The following is a 21,888-nucleotide window of genomic DNA, read 5'->3' as shown; positions in this document are numbered from 1 at the left end:
GGGGAAAAAAAAAAAAAAAAAAAAAAAAAAAAAAAAAAAAAAAAACCTAGATTTTGAGAAAATATAGGGAAAATGCTAATAACTTTCCTGAGAATAATTACTTTCGAAGTAGGAGTTTGCCTAGTTGTTCTGATATGTACACAGGCCACTTGAAGGTAGAAGGCACCTATTGTTCTTTTTTTTTTTTTTTTTTTTTTTTTTTTTTTAACTCTCCATTTAGAAGATTTGGGAAAGGTATTCCAGGATGTGGCAGGAACCTGTAAAAGAAATGAACTCTTTTGGTTTTGCTTTTGGTTTTTTTGGTGGCTGGCCAGTACAGGATCTGCTCTAACCAACTGAACTAACTGGCCAGCCCCCAAACTTACGAAAAAGTGTGGCAATGGGTGGTTGAGTCCAGAAAATGTCTATAAATTGACATCCTGGATCAAGTCATAATCTGTTCAGTAGGTAACATTGTAAGCTTGATTCCCTATCCCTGAAGTGACTTGTGATGAACCCTTCAATATGAGGGACCTGAGTACCTCTCTTCACAGGAAATGAAGAAGGCAGTGCCCTATTCTGCAACACAAGCTGCTGGGCAAAGGGGAGAATTTAGACTTGGGGTGGTGAAGAAGAGAATCAAGGAAAATGAATTTCTGTCTTAAAGGAAACAGAATTTGGTTAACCTTTGAGAGAGGTCTGAGTTCATAATAGTGCTTTTGGAATTATCCTTTTGTTCATTATTTAAAAGGGTTCAGCACTGTGAGGCATTGTCCAATTTTAGAAGTTGAACAAGATAATTTATTTTTTCAGAACTCAACAGTGACAATCGAAGAATTCCATTGTAAGCTCCAGGAGGCCACAAACTTTCCTCTTCGTCCTTTTGTGATTCCATTTCTCAAGGTAATTCTATAACTACTGAATGTAATTTATCTTTAAGACTTCCTCAAGATCTACTGATCCCTGTTCTGTGATCTAAATCCAGGTGGCTTGCCGTGTTCTCATATCTTTGGGTGTTTTGGGGATGGTGAAGAAGCATGAGTGCACTGTGCAGATAAGCCTCATGTTTGATGAGATGAGAGTTGCAGAAGCCTTGAGCTGTGGTCTGTGTGCACACACAGAAGGAGCAAGTAGAGGAAGCAGTAGGAAGGGTTGGGGAGGCATGGAGGCCAGCTTCCTAGCAGAGGAAATAACTGGACACTGATCTTTTGGGTATGGCAGGAGGGTGCGGAGTATGTGTTGTCTGAAAGGAGGCTGTCAAACAAAGGAAAGATCTTTGCAGTTTGGACTTACCCTAAGGTCAGGAGATGATGTGGCGAGGCAGTGTTTGTGTCTCCCAACCCCTAGTTACTCAAGTCTCTAATAACGTCCTCTGTAATTGTTGCCTGGGACCTAACTTTTAGGGACATTGTTCTAAATTACTGTGTTTACCTAATAAGTGAGGCAGTGTTACATTTATACAGAATATGCCTCTTTTAAAAAACTGTGTAAAGTTTGAAATAATAATATGCGCAGTAATAAGCTGCAGAATGTCACAATAAAATTCCTGTATACCCTTTATCCAGATTCTCCAAAATAATATTTTACCATATTTGTATTTTCATTCTCTATTTATTTTTTCCTCAAATGTTTGAAAGTAAACTGCAGATTTGATGCACCTAAATACTTGAATACAATTATCGAATCAGGAAATTAACATTCATACACTGTTATCTATAGACTTTATTTGTGTTTCACCAAGTCACATTAATATCTTTTATATCAAAAGAAAAACTTGGGAGGGTGGGCGTGGTCATGGGTCTAATTCCGAATCACATATTGTATTTAGTTGTCATGTCTCTTAAGTCTACTTTAATCTGGAACTGTTTCTCAGCTTTTCATGATCTTGACATTTTTGAAGAGTACAGGATAGTCATTTCATAGAATGTACTTTGATTTGTTTTTTCCTAATGCTTCCTTCTGATTAGAATCAGGTAATATATTTTAGGCAGGAATAGCAGGTAAGTGATATTGGTATCAGGGGACATGGATGTTAATTTGTCCCATCATTGATAATGTTTACTTTGATCGTTTGGTAAAGGTGGTGTCTGCCAGGCTTTCCCACCATACTGTTACTATTTTCTCCTATTAAACAATAATTTTCAAAAACAGGTAACATGACTCATATAGATAAAAAAATGAACACGTGTCAAAGATTTTATTTAACTCAGAATTAATGAGGAAATCAGTAAGATGTTACGACTTGTTCAAAGGAGAATCCAAAGAACAGATGCATTTATAGATCAGAATTATTGATATCGGGCCGGCCCGGTGGCGCACTGGATAGTGCGCCGTTTGGGAAGCGTGGTGGCGCTCCCGCCCGAGGGTTCGGATCCCACATACAGACTGGTTCCCGCTCACTGGCTGAGTGAGGCGCGGGAGCAACGCCGAGGGTTGCAATCCCGTTGCCGGTCCCGGCCCGGTGCGGGGGCGACACTGAGGGTTGCGATCCGTTGCCGGACACGGAAAAAGACAAAAAAAAAAAAGAATTATTGATATCATTGTGCAAACACAATTAAAACTGGCTGCTTCCATAGTGAGCAAGGGAAGTCAATTGAACCAGTACTGGACATAATTTGTGGGTCCATAGACAACGGTTATTTTATATTGCTATCATTTATCTATAAGTTACAGAGACGTAAAATAGCTCTAAGTCAGTAAAGAATTAGAGTCAGATCCAGATTGTTGTAGACTAGGTTGGGCAAACTATGACCCAAAGCCAGACCATCACAAGGTTTTGTGCAATTAATGGTTTTTGCAGTTGATTTGGTGATAGGGAATACTAACTCAATCCCCAGTTAAGCTAAATGTTGTCCCCTCTCCTCACCTGTAAAAAGAATTCCATTCTTTTCATTAGTAGTAGATTGATACTACAAAATAACTACTCAATTTTTATTGTATTTTGAATTTTGTCAATACGGTATTTGTAGAAATTTTTCTCTTTTTTATGAGTATTTTTTTATGAGTACTAGCTTTAATTTTGCCTCTTGACCCATAAAGCCTAAAATATTTACTATCTGTCCAAATAAATATATATACCCTTCTTACTTTCTTTTGCCTTACTTTCATTTCCTAAGAAAATGTAATAGCATCAAAAAATGGGTCATCTTACTAAAGTACTGATACCAACTTTTAAAGACTTTTTAAATTGGAGCATAGCAGACACATGGGGAAATGCATAGGCATCAGGTACACAGCCTGTGCTGTGGCTCTTCTCTAACAGCATTGACGCCTCAGCGGCTCAGAGCAGTCTGTGGCGCCTTTCTCAGCCCTGAAACAGCTGTGCCAGTTCTAGCCTTTCTGTATGTCAGAGCCGGCAAACAGTTATTTCCCCAGCTCTCTAGAATCAAGAAAGTTTATGTTAATAGGAAATAATTAGAACATTTTTTATTCATCATAGGACATGTCACAAATTTAAAGATCTGACATGGTATTTTTTTCAATTAAGTTTTTGTAATTTGTGAGGTTATAGAACAAACTTAAAGTGTTTTATATTGTCAAATTCCCTATTCTTAACTCTGTTATTTTGAAATACAGCATGAGGTAGATTGTTATGGCAGCTTTTTGGCTAGCATTTGGCATTTTGTTAATTTATTTATGCTTTAAAACTAATTATGGTGTCTGCTAAATTAACCCTCAGTGAAGGGATGACTACTTGCATGTATTAAAACTCTCCTTTTGGCTGGCCAGTTACCTCAGTTGGTTAGAACACAGTCTTGTAACACCAAGGTCAAGGGTTTGGTTACCCATACTGGCTAGCCGCCAAAAAAAATAAATTTGGGGAGAAAAATATAATTCTTACATTATGCTTTTTTTTTTTTTTTTGTCTTTTATCTTTTTCCGTGTCCGGCAACGGATCGCAACCCTCAGTGTTGCCCCCGCACCGGACCGGGGACCGGCAACGGGATTGCAACCCTCGGTGCTGCTCCCGCGCCTCGCTCAGCCAGTGAGCGGGAACCGGTCTGTATGTGGGATCCGAACCCTCGGGCGGGAGCGCCGCCGTGCTTCCCAAGCGGTGCACTTATCCAGTGCGCCACCGGGCCGGCCCACATTATGCTTTTAAATTTTCATTTATTTATTTATTGCAGCTGGACGATGTGCTTTTTAATAAATATGGGAAAAGTAACTTCTACATATGAAAAAATTAGAATTCTGCAGTTAAAAGATGTATAGGGTTCTTTATATGATTTGTCCCCGTTAAAGATTTTCTAAGTATGAGAGAAGGAAAAATAATCAGTACATAATTGATTATCCTTTTATAGATTACATCACTCCCAATACTCCCTTTCATAACCCATGTTCCAGAATAATCAGTTTCCAGAATTCCATGGTAGCTCTCGCAGAGAACATGTAGGGAAGGTTTAGTTGTGCTGTCAGAGACAGGTTAAGATTAGAAGAGAGAAACCAGGGCTCGTAGTGATAGAGGAAAGAGTGAATTCCTTCTGTTCCCATGTAGGCAGTAATAATTCTCTAACCGAATGGAGTCTTCAAAAATATATGTTTTTAAATTATTATGTTTGACAAATCTTTATTGACCTTTGACTCTATAGTAGACCACAAAGATAAATAAGACACAGTCCCTTCCTTAAGGGGATTTACATCTTGTTGGAGCAAAAGACAACTAGTGATTCAAGTACAGTATAAAAGGTGTCACTTTACTCACAGAAGAGGCATATGAAAATCAGACTGACTGGAGAGGAGAGCTTTTGTCTGTGTCATCTGCTTTGTGAAAGCCCTTTGAGGTGCTAAGCCCTGTTGTGTAGGGCCCAACACTAGGAAAACCACCTCTTCTTTTCAAGGCCAACCTGCCCCTGCTGCAGCGAGAACTACTGCACTGCGCTAGGGCCGCCAAGCAGACCCCATCCCAGTACCTGGCTCAGCATGAACACCTTCTGCTCAACACCAGCATCGCATCACCTGCTGATTCTTCCGAACTGCTCATGGAGGTGCATGGAAATGGGAAGAGGCCCAGTCCTGAGAGGTGAGCAGAGAAGAGCTTTGTTGTCCTTACTGTTCTGGAACTATTGTGACCTTCCCCTTTGCTTGTGTAAGAAAGAGAATTTGATTGCTACAGTTGTAGATAGGTGATGTCTCAGACTTCTTAAGGTTAGTTTTGCTTTGTCCCATTGTCAAGCAGTGGAATAAGTAAGTCTAAAATTTATAAGAGTAGCTCCCAGACATGAATATTTTTCAAAAACTCTTCAGGTTACTCCACATACCCCTGGCGAGAAACTGCTCTAGAGCATTCTATTCATTCACTGCTCCAGAAACGTAAGAAATACAGTAGTCTCCCTTTAGCCGCAGTTTTGCTTTCTGAGGTTTCATTTACCTGTCGTATAGTGCAATAAAGTATTTTGAAAAGAGACCACATTCATATATGTCTTATTACAATATATTGTTATAATTGTTCAGTTTTATTATTAGTTATTGTTGTTAATCTCTTACTGTACCAATTTATAAGTTAAACTTGATCATTGGTATTTATATATAGGAAAAAACAGTGTATATTGAATTTGATACTATCCACAGTTTCAGGCATCCGCTGGAGGTCTTGGAACATATCTCCTATCCCCCGCAGATAAGAGGGGACTACTATATAATCTACCAAAGGCATTTTTTTCTGATTTGTGAAGTCTTGCAGGAATATAACAGTTAATTATTGATACGTGTCAATGAATCAATCACCTTTACTGAAATTAAAATTATGTGAATTTGTTTTGGAAAATTCAGTGTGAGTGGCTGCCATAATATTCTATGGATTATCAAGGAAGCAACATTTTAACAACAGTGGAATATTTGTTACAGTTGAGGCTGAATGACTGAAAACCCTACCAAGTCAAGTGGATTAGTTATGTGAGCCTTTTTTCTCCCATGTAGAGAATTTTCTTTCCAATAATTCACCTCCAAAGTAACAAAATTAAAAAAAAATTTTTTGGGGGGCCGGCCTGTGGCTCACTCGGTAGAGTGCGGTGCTGATAACACCAAGGCCACGGGTTCGGATCCCATATAGGGATGGCCGGTTGGCTCACTGGCTGAGCGTGGTGCTGACAACACCAAGTCGAGGGGTTAAGATCCCCTTACCGGTCATCTTTTTTTAAAAAAAAAAAAAAAAAAATTTTTTTTTTTGGGCTGGTGTAGGGAACAAACCCATGATTTTGGTTTTATAAAGCTGCACTCCAACCAACTGAGCCCACAGTAACAAATTTGACCCTAAAACATTCATAAATATAGTTGAACCCATAATGCTCCATATTCCTATCACATAGGAGAATGCTGTCATCTTCTTAATCTCTCCTTTGCTTTGTGAGGATTAGATGTTTCTGCTTGCTTAACACAACACATAACACAAAATAGGTGCTCAGGAAGTGTTTGCATGAACACTTGTTGATGGGCTCCTATATGCACTCTGGTTCTTCTACAGGAGGGAAGAGAGTTGTTTTGAAAGAGACACAATTCCTCCTGAGCCTCCTGCCAAGCGAGTGTGTACCATCAGCCCTGCTCCCCGGCACAGTCCTGCCCTTACTGTGCCCCTCATGAATCCTGGGGGCCAGTTCCATCCTACTCCTCCGCCTCTTCAGCACTACACCTTAGAAGATATTGCAACTTCACATCTGTATCGGGAACCCAGCAAGATGCTAGAACATCGAGAATTTCGTGATAGGCAGCATAATCTCAGTAAGTGACATAAGCAGCATGGTAATGATTTAAATTCAGACTGAACCCTTGGATTTCTTTCTTACTCAGTGATAAAGTCAAATAATGTAATCATTGCTTTTATTCACTGATAAAAGTATTATACATTTTAAAAAATTAGAGTTATAGTTGATTTCATTTGTACTGATCTCACTTTATTCCTTGTTGCTATCATCATTATATGATAGAAGTAGGACTGTTATCAAGAGGGAAATCTGAATAAAGTAAAATCAACTTAAGAAAAATAGCAAAACGAATGTAATTAGAGTTTGGGCCGACCCCATGGCGCACTCGGGAGAGTGTGGTGCTGGGAGCGCAGTGACGCTCCCGCCGCGGGTTTGGATCCTATATAGGAATGGCTAGTGCGCTCACTGGCTGAGCGCGGTGTGGACGACACCAAGCCAAGGATTGCGATCCCCTTACCGGTCACGAAAAAGACAAAAAAAAAAAAAAAAAAGTAGAGTTTAAAACTGTACAAATTCTAGGAAATACACTGGAATAAAAGATAAAGGGATATCACTTATTCTCAAGTGGTTAGAAAAATAGAGAATGAGGGCTGGCCCGTGGCTCACTCGGGAGAGTGTGGTGCTGATAACACCAAGGCCCCGGGTTCGGATCCCACATAGGGATGGCCCATTCGCTCACTGGCTGAGCATGGTGCTGACAACACCAAGTCAAGGGTTAAGATCCCCTTACCGGTCATCTTTAAAAAAAAAAAAAAATAGAGAATGAAAAAACAAATGAGATAAAATACTAACATTTGGGAAATCTGCATGAAAGGTGTATGAGAATTCTTTGTACTACTCCTGCAACTCTTCTGTAAGTCTGAATTTATTTCAGAATAAAAAGTTTTTCTTTTTTTTTTTAAAAGATGACCGGTAAGGGGATCTTAACCCTTGACTTGGTGTTGTCAGCACCACACTCTCCCAAGTGAGCTAACAGGCCATCCCTGTATAGGGATCCGAACCCTTGGCCTTGGTGTTATCAGCACCACACTCTCCCAAGTGAGCCACAGGCCAGCCCTAGAATAAAAAGTTTTCTAAATTAAGCAAGAAAGATGGTCTTGGAGGTGAAGCTGCATGGATATTTAGGTCAGGAGATAAGGTATATCTAAGTTGAAATCTTGGCTCTGCATCCTAACTAGCTGTGTGATCTCATGCAAGTTACTTAGGCTCTCTGAGCCTTAGAATAGTACTTTCTAAAATGGAGATAATACCACCACCTATGCTTAGTTGTTGTTACATTTGGAATGCCTGGCACATGGGCCCTCAGTAATTATTAAATTTAGAAAGAAACTAAAAAAATTCCTTAACAAGCCTCCCCCAAGATCAATTTTATTTATTTATTTATTTTTAAAGATGATCGGTAAGGGGATCTCAACCCTTGACTTGGTGCTGTCAGCACCACACTCTCCCAAGTGAGCCATGGGCCAGTCCCAATATCAATTTTAGAGAAAGCTTTTTGTCATATCCTCATACAAGTTTACTGCAGAAAGTTCTTTGGAGTTTAACTGCTGAGCATCTGTCAGGGTAGAGAACCAAAGGGCTACTAGCTTCCAGGGTTTCCCCTACGTTTCCATTTGTGGGGTGCCCTGTGCATAACAGATTGCAGCACATTTGTGCTCTCTTCCTGCGACTTAGGCTCGCTAGCATATTTCAGAGGCTTGGACCAAGTAGGGCCCCTGACTTCATGCAGTGGTAGCTGAAGGTGAAGGCCATGGCAGCAATGGTGTTCTCAGCCATCAACTTTTACTGAGTCTTAGCTACCACATAGATTGTGTTGTACTTACATTATCTCATTTAATCTTCACAGAAGTCCCAGGCAGTTGCACCACCTTTTTACAGATGAGAGTCAAGGAACTATGGCCAAAATCACATAGCTAGTAAGTGGCAGAGACAAGATTCAGACCCCTGCTGTCTGCTGCCCGAAGCTTGGGTACATTGGCAGTATGCTGTGATGCCTCCCTTAGTAGTGTCCAATCCCTATTCCCCCATGCTCCTCTTTTTACCTGTTAAAAACTAGGTTTGCTATTGATTTCTTCTTTATTTATACACTTTTCTTGCCTGTTTTCTTTGAGACATAAGTGTGCTAAAAACTAGCTCTATTCGCATTTTTGTAATATTTTACTTGTATTTCTAACAATTTAATGGGTTTTTTGTTTTTCTTGTTTTGGCAGTTGGCAGGTAAGGGGATCCAAACCCTTGACCTTGGTGTTATCAGCACCATGCTTTAACCAATTGAGCTAACCAAGCAGCCCTCTAACAATTTTAGAAAAAATTTTTCATCTTGAAGTGTACTTTGAAGAACTGATGATCATCTATCTTGATGGTTTCTTTTATGTTCAACTATTTGGCTGTCAGGCTTGTTAGAGATTCCTTAATTTTCACCAGTCCTGTTTAAAAGCATATGCGCTAGTACAATAGTTCTCAACTCTTACCAAAACATTCATCATATCCCGCCTCCTTTTAAACAAATATATCAGCCTCTTTATTCTCGTAAAATGAAATTTATAAGTACTGTCACCTTAGACCCCATAATTTTAGGATCAATATTTATCCTAACTGTAATATATAAGCAGGTATCTTATAATAAAATGTATTAGTGTTTAGGCATGACTACACGGGAAGATATAATGAAATAAGCACATTCTTGCACTGTTATAGAATCACTATGAGTACAGCACCTATAAATTCAGACTGATAACAGGGATGTTGTGTTGATTCAAAGATTATGAGCAGTATTGCCATATGTGACATGAGTTTTTCAAAATAGTGGACAACTCTTGATTCAGTATATCTACTGCATTCCTAGAAATTTCTGCATCTATCAAAACCATGCAAAAAAATAATATTGGTAAGCTGTTTCCAACTAGTTGTATCACTAGTATCAGTATACAGTCTAGCTTTGGTGGTTAAGCATTTTGCATGACACAACATCCTTGCCAATACTTAGTATTATCTGACATTTTAATTGTTTCTAATATGTTAGATTTGAAGTGCTATCTCAGTAAAGTTTTTCTTTGCATTGCCTGACTACTTATAACTTTGAGTTGAGTATCTTTTCATGTATTTATGAACTATGTGTACTTTTTGCCTGTGAAATACTTGTTTATTTCTTTTGCCCGTTTTTCTTTGGTGTTATTCGTCTTTCAGAATTGATTTGTTGAAATTCTTTATATAACCCAAATAGTGATACTTTGTTGATTGTATGTCATGTTGTGGGTCCTGCACCCCATTGTAAATTAGTGCCTTAGTAGCATGTTCTAAATTGTTATGAATGTGCGTACATTTATTTGTACTGTATTCTATCTTCAAATTTAATCTCTAATTTCTAATAGGTCTAAATGGAGGCTATCAAGATGAGTTGGTAGATCACCGTTTGACAGAAAGGGAATGGGCTGATGAATGGAAACATCTTGATCATGTAAGGACCTTACAGTGTGTTATTTCCCTAACTCTTTTTATTTTTAAAGATGACCAGTAAGGGGATCTTAACCCTTGACTTGGTGGTGTCAGCACCACACTCACCCAAGTGAGCCATTGGCTGGCCCCTCTCCCTAACTCTTTATTACTTTTTTTCGGCAGCTGGCCCATGTGGGGATCCAAACTGGTGACATTGCTGTTGTAACACCACATTCTAACCAGCTGAGTGACCCAGCCAGCCCTCTCTTTATTACTTGTAATTCTTAATATTACCAATAGTAAATGGAGCATGTGTGTTTGAAGTGTACATAAACAGAGGCATGGCATCCTTTGCTTTTAATAGGAGCTGGTTTATTGACAATACCCTCAGCTAGAGAGCTACAGAGCCATTCCCACATCTTTGTGGTGGGATGAGCACTTCAATTCATAAACTAAGTCATGTAGTGTTATGGTTAAAAACAAAGGTTTGTGAGTTCAGGTCCCAGTGTTGTCACTTTCTCTCTTTGTGAGCTCAGCAGGTTGCTTCACCTCTTTTAGTTTAAATTTTTATATCTTAAAAAAAAAAAATGCTGCGTTATTTGAATTCACAGGAGGATTGCAATAATATATATGGTGCTTATCACAGACTGGTGCTTATCACAAGGCTAGGCACATAGGAAGTGTTAAATAAATGGAGCTCTTTCAAATACAAGTGAGAATTAGTACACTGGTATAGAATGTAAACCAAAGTCCTTTCCCATTGGAAGAGAGAGTTTCCCCCTCACTAAAAAGGAAAGAAAATATGTAGTGCTTGCTTGAAATTTACATAGAGTAGCTTTTCCTCCTTGAGTAATAATTTTCCCAGGTCTTTATTTCTCTGATTGTCTTATTCTCTTATTAAAAATTCTCTTATTAAAAATATCCAACTTTATCAGATGATTTGGTATATTTAGGCAGAAATTTACTGTAGTTTTAACCATAGTCTTTAAAAGACCATGTTATAATGAGACTACATGGCTGCTTCAACCTTAAAGATTCCAAATCCGATTAAATTATGTATGTATATATATGTGTATATTTTTAAAGAAACTGTAAACAAGGCTTTCAAATAGAATCTCGATATTAAACCTATAAAATACTTGAACCTTCATTCTTTATATTGTGTTTACATGTCCTAGATTTTCAATGTTTGTTTGAATTCACTCATTTCATCTCTGCCTGACTTCCTTTCTGGCTCAGGCCCTGAATTGCATTATGGAAATGGTGGAAAAAACACGGCGCTCCATGGCAGTTCTACGGCGCTGTCAGGAATCTGATCGGGAAGAACTCAACTACTGGAAAAGACGATATAATGAAAACACAGACATGAGGAAAACAGGGACCGAGTTGGTCTCCAGGCAACACAGCCCAGGGAGCACAGATTCTCTCAGCAATGGTAAGGAGAGAGTCTGAAGGGAACCCAGAATAAACATCAGCCTTTGGACTTCACCTAATATGGGAAGGAAAGCTTTTTTCTATTCTATTTTAAAGGAAGATGGTGCTAGATTGTGCAGTTAGGGAGACTTGTGATTATGAAGAGTAAATGAGAAAATATGTTATGCATTCACTGCCTTGCATGTTCAAGAAATGTTTCATCCTTGTGGAGAATAAAAATATTTGTGATTTTGTTCTGTCTTTAACTCTCTCTCTCTCTCTCTCTCTATCTATCTATATATATATGTGTTGAGTGATGATCGAAGGGTGGTGGTTAAATTCAGCCTGGCTCAGTGTCCTAGGTACTCTCTTGTGTTCACCCTTATTTCTCACAGTAGCCCTGAAAGCATTCACCTCACCTTCCCTACTCTTTCCCTGAGTTCCCCATCCATGTAATACCACTTATCAACCACTGCCTGGTGGCCTTCTACAAAAGGCTATACTATTGTCTCATCTGATTGTCTCGTCTTGCCTTTTCCCAGCCTGAAGCAACAGAACATGAGTAGCTCTTCTCTCAATCCAGGGTACATCAAGAAGCCACAGTTATTCCCCCAAAAATGTTCCATCACATTCACTTAGTAACTAAAAAGTTGCCCTATCCAAAGGCACAGCTGAGTGGCAGGCCATCTGTGATCAGACTCTGCCCGCCCACCCACTTTCAGTTCCCAAATGTTCACCAGGGAGAATGAATCTCTTCTTATGACAATCCTAGCATGTTCCATAGAAGATGGCTGTTAGTCTCAAAAAGACTGCAAGAAAAATTGAGGCAAAGCCACTATTAATATAGTGTGTCCTGACATTGGTCTCTAAAGGATCCCACTCCCCCAACCCCCCTACAGCAGTCAGCAGTAGCTCTTGAGCCAACAATAGACTAGCACCATTATACAAAATCTAGTACAGCAAGACATCAAAGAATACTTAGTTGCAGTATGATTCCTTTCATAAAAACTTCAAAAACAGACAAAGCTAACCTTAGATCTCCCTCACCATATGAACCCTTGCAAATATTCCGTGTAAAAAGTTGCAAAAACTTCCCTAAATTTCACCAGCCAGACCACACACCTTCCAGCGATGAGTCTGCATGTGAGCAGGTGAAATGGTATAGAGTGCAGAGGGAGCTGCGGTCCTGTGCCAGCTGTTTTCCAGCCAGGATGGCAGGTCTTGTTGATATCATTTAAACATTGCTATGGGCTGGCCATTTAGCTCAGTTGGTTAGAGCATGATGTTGAAACACAAAGGTCAAGAATTTGGATCCCCGGGGCCGGCCCGGTGGCGCACTGCTACAGTGCGCCGCTTGGGAGTGTGGCGGCGCTCCCGCCGAGGGTTCGGATCCCACATACAGACCGGTTCCCGCTCACTGGCTGAGTGAGGTGCGGGCACGGCACTGAGGGTTGCGATCCCGTTGCCGGTCCCAGTCCAGTACGGGCGCGACACTGAGGGTTGTGATCCGTTGCCGGACACGAAAAAAGACAAAAAGGAAAAAAAAAAATAAAATAAAACCAAAAAAGTTAGATCCTATTTCAAGTCAAACAGATCCAATTCTTTCAACCGTCCCTTATATTTCATGGTTTCTAAACTTTCGTTTTCTCATTTTTCCTTTGTGCTACACGTTTCACTTTGTCAGTCTCTTTAGTGATCAGAATTTAAGACAGTTCTCCTAGTATGATCTAAACAGGACAGAATACTGGCCCCTAGTGTAGACTTTAAAACATCTTACCATACCTTGAAAGTGGTTTTTGTCATAATCATGTCAAATGAGGGCTGGAAAGCAGCAGATACTCCTAGATTTTTATTTTTACTTAACTACTGCTAAACCATGATCCTCTACCTCATTTTAGTGCTTCAGAACCTAAATGCATGACTTCATGTTTATTAGTATAATTTCATATTGTGAATTTGGGTCTTTTATTCCAGCCTCTTGGATCCCCATACCAGCCAGCCACAAAAATAAAATAAAAAATAATAAACATTGCTATGCATTACTACTGCCAACGATTCCCACCTTTTGCTTGAGAGGTTACCAAGGGTGACCATATTTTCTGATTTGCCTGAGACAGTCCCAGTTTGTGCCATCATAATTATTACTAGCATCTCTCTCAGTCTCAAGAATGAGTACAGTTTGTGTAATAAATTGTATTGTCACTCTAGGTTTAGCTCTTCATGGATCCCAGTGTTTCCTTCTGTCAGGTTTCTGAGGGGAAACTATCAGCTGTCTGATATAAGCAGTATCTTTTAGTATCATTACTCATACATGTTATATATATATTTATCTCATGTTTATTTCTCATATAGTATATGTTCATTTTCATGTAGAAGGAAAGCATAATTCATATCCTAAACCAGCGTGCTATTCAAAATGTGGACCCAAACTACTTTAAAAACCGTTACTGGGCCGGCCCTGTGGCTCACTCGGGAGAGTATGGTGCTGATAGCACCGAGGCAGCAGATTCAGATCCTATATAGGGATGGCCGCTGCGCTCACTGGCTGAGCGTGGTGCAGACCACACTGTGCTAAGGGTTGCGATCCCCTTACCGGTCAAAAAAAACCAAACCAAAACAAAACAAAAAAAACCCGTTACTGATCTGTGATAATGTGAGAAGCTCAAGCCAGGATGTATTGGGCACCGTTTGCATCATCAAGAAAGTCTTACTATGGAGAGAGTCAGTTAAACTGAGCAGTGTTCTTAGAGACATAGTTGTTTTACATTCAGGCATACATTTCTTTTCATGGACCAATAGCAGCACTTTGAGTAGCACTGTCTTACATTGGGCAGTATTCTTGGGCATAGCAAACACATTCACCGATGACTTTTAAATAATTAAGTAATTGGTGTTTTAAAAGTCTTGGGTTATGCAGAAACTCCTGCTGGATTGTTATTTTAAGTATTTAGTATTTAAGTGTTTTGGTGACTTGGAGAGAAATTGACTAGAGGCTTTGTATGGTATTATTACTTTTCCCACTTAAAATAATGCAATGTAGGTTTCCCCTGTCTGAAAAGTTTTGTTTCACTATGCTGTATTTTCAGAAACAGATTTTGTTCAGATAACAAGGAATGTATTTTCATATTTTATTTAATGATGCATAAATAAGTGCAAAAACCATAAAGAAAAATAAGAAAATATGCATCACAAAAGTCAGGGTCGTTGGCAGTGTTCTCTTTCTTCATCTGGGGTTTATGGGTGTTTATAATTTTTTATTAAACTGTACATTAATGTTTTTATGAACTTGTTAGCCATCTAATACTTTTTTTAAAAAAAAGGAAAGAAACTGACTCAGCCATCAGTTTTTCCTCAGAATGAGAATCTGAGGAATGGAATATTTACTAAAAATAAACATTCGGGGCTCTTCCCTGGAGGTTATGATTTAAGGACCCAAGAGTCTGAATATGTATGTTTAGTACATGTTTAATGAGTCCAATAAGCAGGCAAGTTTGGGATAACTGCCTGCAGTTAAGCCCACAGTAGCCCCATTCACTGTCGCAGGGCTTCAATACCACTTTTTAATGGCATGTGTTAACATTTAAAAGTGACCAAACTCTAGAGGTAAACTTCTAACATTAAAGATGGAGGCTGCAATAAAAAAATCAAAATGGGGGCTGGTTTATAGAATATGAACTACATGACTCAGCTGTGATTACCATTTACATAGAGTACTATTAATGTTGACTACTGATGTAGCAGAATTAGGGTATATCTCGGGGATGGAGGGAAGGACTTGCAAATGTGTGTGGTGGGAGGTGGGGGGGTACGTGATGAGAAGTCAGTAGATGATGCCTGCAACCGAAAAATCAAGATGTAGCACTAGAGGGCTGGCCGGTTGGCTCAGCTAGTTGGATTGCAGCCTTCTAACACCAAGGTCAAGGATTCGGTTCCCCATACCGCCAGCCACCAAAAAAAAAATGTAGCGGTAGAAGAATCAGTTTGAAAAGTTGAAAATGATCACCTCTGGGGTGAGGAAATGGGGGAGGGGGCACCACCATTTTTCCTAACAAGCCTTATAGAACTCTTGGACTCTTTAAACTGTCTGCTCACATGACCTTGGTTAATATAAAAACAATTTTTTTTTTTTTAAGATGACTGGTAAGGGGATCTTAACCCTTGACTTGGTGTTGTCCGCACCACACTCTCCCAAGTGAGCTAACCAGTCATCCCTATATAGGGATCCGAACCCGCGGCCTTGGTGTTATCAGCACCACACTCTCCCAAGTGAGCTAACCAGTCATCCCTATATAGGGATCCGAACCCGCGGCCTTGGTGTTATCAGCACCACACTCTCCCAAGTGAGCTAACCAGTCATCCCTATATAGGGATCCGAACCCGCGGCCTTGGTGTTATCAGCACCACACTCTCCCAAGTGAGCCATGGGCTGGCCCTAAAATCAAAATTAAAAAAAAAATTTTTTTTTAATATTCTTTATTTTTGTTTAAAATTTTTTTAAAATTTTCTCTTTCATGAATCAATGGTGCTAAAGCAGGAAGCACCAACAATGATGCAAACCTGAAGGCAAAATTTCTGTTCGTGAAACAGCTTGTAAAAATAGTTCATTCTATTAAACATTGCCACATTCTCACTGACCCAATGAAAGTGCATTAAAGACTGGCACTATTCCTATAATTGAACTTCTAGTAGTAATTTAATAAAAATTTTATAAAATGTGTTAAATACTTTTTACTACTTTTTAATTTCTGCTTTAAAAAATCCCATTTTTTAAAAGAGAAAATATACACTTTGCCATTGTTACAATATGATCTACAGAGATGATGCTCCTACTGTGGTTTGCCAGACCTCAACCATGAAACAGAAATGGTGGGTTCTCAGCTAGGCACTTTTCTTCAGTGCTTAACCCTGGATGCCAATGAGAACCTACCTGAGAACCTTGGGAAAACTGAAGCCCTGGCCCCACTTCCACAGATCCTGATTTAATTGGTCTGAGGGTGGGACCTGGCTTGACAACCATTACTTTATGTGCATTATCATTTAATTCTCAGAGCCACCTCATGACGGTTAGATATGTTCTTTAAAGTCAATGAAACTGCATGCCTCATTGTGGGAAATACAGAAACATATAAAGAATTTAATAGTTCATCATCCTACACTGAAGAATTTTGAAATGTAGCTGAGAATACTGCTACAATTACAATACTGTATTACAATATTGATTTCTTTAAAAACATAATTTCAGATACCGAGCATGTTCTCACATTAAAGATTTCATAAACATAATTTTAATGACTACATAATATTCTGTCATATAAATATAGTGTAATTTCCTAAGCTATTTCTGTTGTTGATCATTTAAGGTTTTTGGTTGTTTTATTACTTTTTTTTTTATTTTGTTTTGTTTTACTTGACAGCTGGCTAGTACAGAGATCCAAACCCTTGACCTTACTTTATTTTTTAATGAGTGATACAGTATTTAAAATTTTTTTATGTGAGGCTTTTCAAACATCTTGCATTTTTCCTTTATGATATATTCTTAGCTATAAAATTAGTGGGCCGTGGGATATAGGCATTTTTGTTAATTCTTGGTTTGTTTTGATGGATAGGATAGCTAATATTTGTGGGGTCAAATCTGTCATTTTCTTTCATGTTTTATTCCTGGACCTTGCTCCCTACCCAAGGTACAATAAATTTCATCTATATTTTACTCAATTTTGTGTGTTTGGCTATTAGCTATCTAACTTAAAATTTTCCAAATAGTTTAAATTGTCTTACCATCATTCTTTATCTGTTGTAATGACATAATTATCATATACTACATTTTGTTAAAATACTTCAGTCTGGGGCTCAGTTGGTTAGAGCATGGTGCTGAACATCAGGTCAATGGTGCAGATCCCCCTACTGGCCAGCCACCAAATGAATGAATGACTGAATGAATGCTTCAGTTTGTTTCCTTCTCTGACCTTTCTGATAATAGTAGTTATCACTTTTCATAACAATAGCTATGTGGGCATTTACTGTGTTCCAGCCAGTGCTAAGCCTTTTGCATATAAAAGTACCTGTTGAGATACAAGGACTACTATTATATTGTTTTACAGATGGCAAAATCTAGGTTTAAATAAATTAAAAACTTGAAACTTAGCCAAAGTGGTCATATAGCTAGTATGTCAAGATTGGAAGTATGGCATTTAGATTGCAGAACCAGCACACTCTTAGCAATTATGTCATACTGCTTCCCGATATAATATCAAACTTTAAATTATTATTGCTTTAGAATGGTAATAGATCCACTTCATTTTCTTGGGTATTTTTTTTTTTTGGCAGCTGGTGGGTCCGGGGATTTGAACCCTTGAACTACGTGTTATCATTACCACACTCTAACCAACTCTCAAATTTTAAAAAATTAATTGCATTGTGAAAAGGTCAAGGCTGGCTGGTTAGCTCAGTTGGTTAGAGCATGGTGCTGTACTACCATACCAGCCAGCCACACAAAAAAGTCAAGCAATACAGTAACGTATAAAAGTAAATTGTGAAAATACTGCCTCCCCCCACACACACACTTTTTCCTATAGGCTTACTTATTAAATTGGTGTATACTTATAGAATTTTCTATGTACATATTTAAAGATAATTTTTCCCAATTTTTAATTTTAAGATTTTCAAATATATAGAAATGTTGAAAGAGTAGCACAGTGAACACTCATGTGCACTTTACCTGGATTCACCAGTTTTTCACTTTTTGCCACATTTGCTTTAATTATAGATAGATAGAAAAGTAAGTACAATCTCCTCCCTGTCTTAGTTCTTTTTCTGTTGCTAATAGAAGAATACCCGAAACTGGGTAATTGATAAAGAAGCAAAATTTGTTTCTTACAGTTCTGGAGGCTGGAAGTCCAAGGTCAAGGTGCTGCATTTGGGAAGGGTCTTCTTGCTGGTGGGGACTGTCTGCAGAGTCCCGAGGTGGTACAGAGCATCACATGTCAAGGGGGTTGAGTGTGCTAGCTCTGGTCTCTCTTCCTCTTTTCATAAAGCCACCAGTTCTACTCCCATGATAACTCGTTAATCCATTAACCCATTAATCGGTCAATGGATTAATCCATTCATGAGGGCAGAACCCTCATGACCCAATGACTTCTTAAAGGCCCCACCTTCTCAATACTGCCACATTTGGGAATTAAATTTCAACATGAGTTTTGGTAGGTAGAGGCCATATTTGAGCTATAGCACCCCAAAACCATCATGACACTCATTCTTAAATGCTTCATCCTACTTCTCCTAAGAAGTAATAAGCATTCTCCTATATAATCACAATACCATTAGTGCCCCCATTTCTGATCCATTTGTTTGCATATCTGTCTGGCCTTTGATTACAATAGCCTCTGAGACCGTAGTTTTCTTAGTGAACCAGTTGAAAATCTTAACTTATGTCTCCTTTGAGTTTAGAGACATAAAAACAGTTATTCTGGCTTCTAGAAATACCATGAAAATGTCCCTAGCTTCCAGGCTGACATGAGTAAGCTGAGGCATTCCTGTAGGGTCAAGTGCATCTCACCTTTTACTTTGTCAGAAAAATAAAATATTGAGGACTGGGCAGATGCAAAGGATATGGCCAAGGGGATGCTGATGACTGAAGCAAGGTGGCTTTTCCTTGGTTGGTCAAAGCTTCCTTACATCCCCAGAAGTAAACAAGTGTTTCTTCTGTCTTTTAACAGTAGGCGATGGCTTATGTATGTACTGAAACCCTATTTTCCACTGGTTTTTCTTATTTAAGACTCAGTTGAGGGGCCGGCCCAGTGGCGCACTGCGCTAGTGCGCCGCTTGGGAAGCGTGGCTGCGCTCCCGCCGAGGAATACATATTGGGAGAAAGGTTGGGAACTGGGTCCCTTGATTATCTAGTAACTTCCCCCTCATAGAGCTCTAGGCTCCTGCCTCTCCCCCTCAGCTTGTCCTGCATATCTCCTGGACTGCCCATCATGTTTCCTTTGTAGGTCAGGAGTTTGGAATGGCTCCTTCCAGCCCCTTTCACACCCTTCTCCTAGGTCAGGTCACACTGAGGCGTTAAGTAACCGGCTCTTCCCTCCCTATTGATAGGCCCTGTTTCTGGGCCTGTATCTGGATTCTTTTCTACCTGATCTCTTCACTAGCATCTACACACACTCCGGACACGGAAAAAGACAAAAAAAAAAAAAAAAAAGACTCAGTTGAAATTGATTCACTTACCTGTTCCTTAGCTTGTGTTCTTTCCTTTGGCTATTCCAGTCCTAGATTTTTTTCCCTGTGTTTATTTTATGAATCATATACTTAAGTTTCTACGTGTTTCACAGATGGCCACATGAGTCAGCAACCTCATCTATATTAAAGAGAGCCCTTCAGTTTTCTTTTTATTATCAATGATGATGGCACTTCCTAGAGAACCCAGTCTTACAAAAAGTAATAATACTGTCAAAATTTTAAATTTATTAACCTGTACAGTGCTCCCTTTTGGGGTGATAAAAATGTTCTTAAACTACTAGATAGTGGTTATGGTTGCACAACATTGTGATAGTACTAAATGTCATTGAACTACACTCTTTAAAATAGTAAATTTTATGTGTATTTTACACAATTTTTTTTAAAGCTCAGAGAAAGTATTATCTGGTACTGACATTAAATTGCCCCAGTTGGGGTCTGGCCAGTTAGCAGTTGGTTAGAGCATGGTGTTTAAACACCAAGGTCAAAGATTTGGATCCCCGTACATGCCAGATGCCATACATACATACATACATACATACAGACAGACAGACAGACAGACATACATAAACTAACTAACTAACTAACTTAATTAGGTTTTGTACTTTTTTAGCAGTGGAACTATTTCCTATAAAATATTTATGTATAATTTTTTTTTTTTGGCTGCTAGCCAGTACAGGGATCTGAACCCTTGAGCCTGGTGTTATACCACACACTAACCAACTGAGCTATCTGGGCAGCCCTATATTTTCTAATATAATCACAGTAAATATATATGAGAAGTCACTCTCACCCTCTGGGTCCTTGCCAGCAAACCCCTGAAGTGTGCCTCTTTGAGATACATTTTGAAGTGCACTATTTCAGATCAGAGTATTTTCTTGACTACTTACTGTTCATTTTTAGTTGAGTTTATAAGCATTTTAAGAAACTTCAAAGGAAACCACCCTAAATCACATATAGGGGGTTCAGAGTTGCCAAGAAACAAAAGCTGTACTTCCCGATGTATCTACAGAGCAGGGCCAGAGACCTGTGCATGGTGGAGACAGTTAAATTAGACATGGACACAAACACACACATGTACACATAAGTATCTTTGTGTGCTTATATTTGTATTTTAGGGAGTTAAAAACTGATTGTACATGTTTATGGGGGGGCAACTAGGATATATAAATAAGTAAAAAGAAGAAACTGATCATAACTTTTAATGTTTTAAAACCAGAAACTAAGTGTACTGTTTTATAATCTGATTTGAGCCATTATCAGAATATTTTTTTGCACTAAGTGAACATACACGTTTGAGTCTTTCTAAGCAGTGAGTGAGAAGTCTGATAAAAACTTTTATAAAAATAGCACTGCTTATGATACAGCCTCTGACTCTATGCTCTTGATCTCTCTTCTTCAGATTCTCAGCGGGAATTCAACAGTAGGCCAGGCACAGGATACGTACCTGTGGAGTTCTGGAAGAAAACGGGTATGTCTGTCTGCTCATAGGTTGCATGTACTCACTAGTTTGTGCGAGCAGGGAATACATATTGGGAGAAAGGTTGGGAACTGGGTCCCTTGATTATCTAGTAACTTCCCCCTCATAGAGCTCTAGGCTCCTGCCTCTCCCCCTCAGCTTGTCCTGCATATCTCCTGGACTGCCCATCATGTTTCCTTTGTAGGTCAGGAGTTTGGAATGGCTCCTTCCAGCCCCTTTCACACCCTTCTCCTAGGTCAGGTCACACTGAGGCGTTAAGTAACCGGCTCTTCCCTCCCTATTGATAGGCCCTGTTTCTGGGCCTGTATCTGGATTCTTTTCTACCTGATCTCTTCACTAGCATCTACACACACTGTGTCCATAGTGTTACCACATTTTCACCTATACCATCCTTTGCTTAGTCAAGACTGTTCTTGATAGGCCTCATTTTCTACAAGAATAAAGGAGGGTGGGGACTGACTGTTCTGGTGAGATAGAGGATGAAACTAACCTCACATCACTAATGTCACCCTTATCCAAATACTAGCCTTCCTTTCCTTCTTGCCTCCCCTTCCCAGTGACATTTTAAAAAATCCAATACAATTGTTGGTTTTATTCCTTTTTTTTTTTTTTTTTTTTTGGGTTGGTTGGTTTTTTTTTTTTTTTTTTTTTTTT

General features: G+C 39.1%; 1 protein-coding gene across 1 annotated transcript in view; it reads left to right on the top strand.

Moving 5' to 3' along the window:
• Positions 1–21,888, top strand: part of CBFA2T2 (core-binding factor, runt domain, alpha subunit 2; translocated to, 2) — a 90,132-nt gene that overhangs the window by 58,329 nt on the left and 9,915 nt on the right. Inside the window, exons 5-9 of the mRNA XM_008568202.1 lie at positions 4,818–4,999; positions 6,440–6,693; positions 10,049–10,134; positions 11,352–11,547; positions 21,157–21,225. Of these exons, the coding sequence (XP_008566424.1) occupies positions 4,818–4,999; positions 6,440–6,693; positions 10,049–10,134; positions 11,352–11,547; positions 21,157–21,225 (787 nt within the window). The remainder of the gene's footprint in view (positions 1–4,817; positions 5,000–6,439; positions 6,694–10,048; positions 10,135–11,351; positions 11,548–21,156; positions 21,226–21,888) is intronic.

Source organism: Galeopterus variegatus, unplaced genomic scaffold (assembly GCF_000696425.1).
Source record: "Galeopterus variegatus unplaced genomic scaffold, G_variegatus-3.0.2 Scaffold386, whole genome shotgun sequence".
Taxonomy (NCBI): domain Eukaryota; kingdom Metazoa; phylum Chordata; class Mammalia; order Dermoptera; family Cynocephalidae; genus Galeopterus; species Galeopterus variegatus.
This window is presented reverse-complemented; position numbering and strand designations above follow the sequence as displayed.